This window comes from Vicia villosa, unplaced genomic scaffold (genome assembly GCF_029867415.1).
Source record: "Vicia villosa cultivar HV-30 ecotype Madison, WI unplaced genomic scaffold, Vvil1.0 ctg.001514F_1_1, whole genome shotgun sequence".
In the NCBI taxonomy this organism is placed as follows: Eukaryota; Viridiplantae; Streptophyta; class Magnoliopsida; order Fabales; family Fabaceae; genus Vicia; species Vicia villosa.
The window spans coordinates 93,150-97,204 of record NW_026705646.1 but is presented as its reverse complement, the minus strand read 5'-3'; the positions used below and the strand labels follow the sequence as shown (position 1 = coordinate 97,204).

At 35.6% G+C, this 4,055-nt stretch overlaps 1 protein-coding gene across 1 annotated transcript; it reads right to left on the bottom strand.

Annotated features, from left to right (window-relative positions):
• Nucleotides 1-621: 621 nt before the first annotated feature.
• On the bottom strand, nt 622-3,823 carry LOC131635596 (protein transport protein Sec61 subunit alpha-like). The gene is made up of 4 exons (XM_058906230.1): nt 3,742-3,823; nt 1,323-1,437; nt 940-1,167; nt 622-805 (listed from the first exon to the last, which is right to left on the bottom strand). The coding sequence occupies exons 1-4, from the start codon at nt 3,821-3,823 to the stop codon at nt 622-624; spliced, it is 609 nt and encodes a 202-aa protein (XP_058762213.1).
• Nucleotides 3,824-4,055: the final 232 nt, after the last annotated feature.

Genomic DNA, 4,055 nt, shown 5'->3' with positions numbered 1-4,055 from the left:
CATGCTAGTGACTATGCACTTTTATTTAATTTCAGCTTACGCAAAGCTTCTGGCTTCCTCTCAACTTCAAATGACAGAGGTACATTCACAAATTTTAAAAATGGAAATTGACATTTGCTGTTAAGCATCTGACCAAAGTATGAATTTAGACATTACAGAAATAGAGGTACATTCACAGTCTTCTGACCACAACTTTTCTTTTTCCTGCTCACATTTAAATAGGTAAGAAAAATAAATAAAGGATTAAGAAAATTAACAGATCACACGCCATGCACAAAGAACACTGATTTCCTTTTCTATCAAGAAAGTTCGGATGTACCTTACATTGAGGTTTATAACACAATTGTGCATCTCCTGAAAATGAATACAAACTTAAATTCACTGAAAACTTCATGCTAGATGCCTTTTAGTCAGAAACTATCTCTCGAAGGATCAATTTTGTGATGGAGTCTTTGTCGAGTCCTCTGAGAGTCATCATCACCTTTTGTGATATGCAAAAGTTTGATAACATACACAACAAATCGCCAGCTAGCAATATTTCTTGGAGATCTTGCTCCTGTTTGTTGATATATTGTACTTGGACATAAGCTGTTTGTAGCACTGTCATTAATGTGGCCAAATTCAGATGCAAATGATTTCTGTAGTTGCAAATGATTTCTGCCGGTAAAATGCTTCAGGAAGAGCAGGAACCTTGTCTTTTCTAGTTATCAACAAATGGAACAGAGCAATAACAGCACCCTCAAATTCAGATCCGCGCCCACTATTAGTGGTGGTGGGACTAAATGCCTTCCATATAATGTTTTCACTGTAAAATAACGAGAAATTCTTCTAAGTTTCGATAAAAGGAAAGATTCCCTGTTGTTAGAAATTTCTATAAGATAGCACAAATTTCATAGACTAAAGCTGGATATATTTTATTAGCAGAGACTAAAAACGTACCAGGTATTAGTAGCTATGAATAGGGAAATTCCAGAACCAAGACCATATCCTTTTTGAAGAAGCTCATCTAAAGGTATCACAATAATACTCGCAAAAAGGAGCTGGATGATGATGAGGATAGCTTTTCCTACTTCAAGTTTGCCTACACTACCATACATCCCTGAAAGAACGTGGGCAACTGCTTCTCCAACAGCTATCAAAATACCAAGTAGCTTTTGTTCTCCGTTTCTGCCATAGAAAAGAAACTTAATAGTTAACACAAGTGTAGTAAACCATAGAGTAAGATATACTCAAATAATCACAACTGTAAGACCGACTGAAATTATTGACATGGGCCGAGGAAACATAACATGTTCATTAAAAATGAAAAGTTGTGCACTTACAAAAGAGCCTGATCTTCTCGAACATTATTGTCCGCTTTAATAATCTTCAATCTAGTCAGAAGTTGCATGACAAGCCCATAAGTCACAATGGAAGTGATTCCAAGTTCATATGACCCTGATTTCATGAACTAAGCAATAAGCATGCAATATAGGTAGATTTGATTTCATGAATTCAGAAGCAAAATTTGAAACCCTGATTTCATGATAGTACTAACAAGAAAGCAAAGGAAGCGATACCTTATTCTGCATAAACTAAATAAGAGGCAAATCAAAATAATCGACATGGTTGATAATGGCGCGTGAAGTAAACATGCAAAGAGAAGTGTATTGATCCGAATAATTTAAGCATCAGATTCACCATTGCTCCTTCATCTTTCACTAATAATTCTTTGAGCTCAATTCTCTTTTCCAGTCGATTTCCCAGTTTATGCATTGCATTGCAGGTTGGTTACATAAGCTTTGAAAACAATGAAGCCGAACTTTTGTGGAAACCTGGATTTCGATGCAAGACAATATAATGTTGAGAGGCTTTTCAGAAAATACAGCAAGATTGATATAGTGGAGATGATTTCCATGTTGTATGGTGTTATTAGAAGGTAGTTAACGAAATAACGAGTATATTCTGCTCCAATTTTATTTACATATATATATAAGTATGAGGTTTGTTTAATTTGAAGAAAATTAATTTTTATCCTTCTAACTCCTGGTCTATTTTTTATCCTTCCGTGCTGATTCCGTACTCTTCAATAAGTCCTTTCTTAAATCAAATATCACTCTCACTCTTTGTCTAGCTCTATATATTATAAACAAATGCCTTAGTAACTTATTTCTTGAATTAAGACCAAGCTAGCATCATCGTGCGGTGAAGCAGAAAATGGGAGTACAATGTACTCTCTCCAAAGTGCTACTAATAATAAATACCATAATATACTAGTCTACAATTTTGGCATGTGTATAGAAAAGTATAGTACTCCTCCAAGTTTGTTTTACAATTTTCCTCTAGATTATCTCAACTTGGCTTATTTGAGAGAGATAATCATAATCATAATAATAATAACAGATAGAATATGGGGCCAATATGTTTTGAGGTGAATTTATAGTTTTTGAAATTCATGATTAATGATGTTCTTTAGATTAGTAACTAACCACATATCATTGTTTTGACACTTCCTTGTAGTCATGTCAGCTTGTACAATGTAGAGTTGATATGAAACAGAAAGAAATGGATAACAAAATCACTTTAATTATTAGCAAATTATAATTTGCTATCATAATCAGTTACATCCAATAACTGTCATGTACAAGCTTGTCATAAATGATATACCGACTTCATATGATTGAATCTTAGTTGTGCTAATTCAATGCCGGTAATGCTACGACGGTCGCTCCTCCTCATTGATGGCCAATGCAAGTTTCTTATTTCTACTTCCATTCATTACCCTCCATAAATTATTGCTGTCAGTAACTAGTACTACAATACAATTTTATTAGTCACTTTTTTCTAAAATCCACTACTTTTCAAAGCAGCAATTGTTTGTCATTTAAAACCTCTGCGACTTTGTAATTGTTATAGTCAGCCTTGAGGGAAACGAAGTGACTACATTTGAATAAGCGATCCACAACCACAAGAATCACAGTATATGAATTAGACAGTGGCAGTGCCGTAATAAAATCCATCGCAATTCGCAACAAATCTTTCCAAATTTATTATGGAATGGGAAGAGGTTGAAGTAATCCAGCTGGTAATGTTGTTGAGTGTTTTGCTTGTTGGCAAATGTTATGAATTAATAACTTAACTCAACGGATTAGGAAATAAGCTGGAAATTGTACTATAATCACTGCAATGCAACAGTACAGTTACAACTCAGTAATAAAATGATGGAAAAGGTAAACTAATTGCAGAAACAATACATGGAATTTAAGGAAGGATCTAGAAAAGCATAAGCTTCAGCAAAGGAGAAGGGAGTCAGGTTTCCACCACTAAATTCCACACCTAATCATTGGTGATTCTCTTCCTATTTAAAAAACCCCTCAACTTACTTTCTGTTACGTGTTTTCACTCTCATTCAACGTCCTTGCTCCTTGATTTCGTGATCATTTGCCACCTGTCCATTCTCATCATGAGAATTGGTTATGGTAATATAACTTTTGTCCTTAGTGTGTTAACTCTAGCTTGTCCCCAATTGGTGATGAGTGAAATTCAGTGTGAATGAGTTTGATCAAATCAGGGTTTTGAGGTATAACCAACCAATTTCTCCAAAATAACATATCTTGCTTGACCTGATAATGAGGTGACAGACAGGTTCCCAATAAACATTGATTCCGGATTTACACCAGTATAGGATCCTCAGTCACAGCTGAATGAATGATAGAGAGCAGTTGCAGCGTGTGTGTACCGACAGATCCAAATAGAAAGAACGCGAGAGGCTATCAGCTGCAATATTATTCACTCCTGGTTTGTACTCAATGGTGAAGTCGTAGTCCGGAATTTGTGAAGCCATTGCTACTGTTCTGGGGCCGGAATAGATTGTTCAGTAAGTGATTTAAGACTGCGCTGATCCATTTTGATGACAAACTTGTGGCCAATCAGGTAGTGACGAAATTTGGCTAAAGCCTCTGTTATAGCATACAGTTCTCAGGCATAGGCTGATTGTGTTTGAATGCTTGGGCACAGTTTCTTTGAAAAATATGCAATAGGATGGCATTCCTGACTACAGACTGCACCAATGCCTG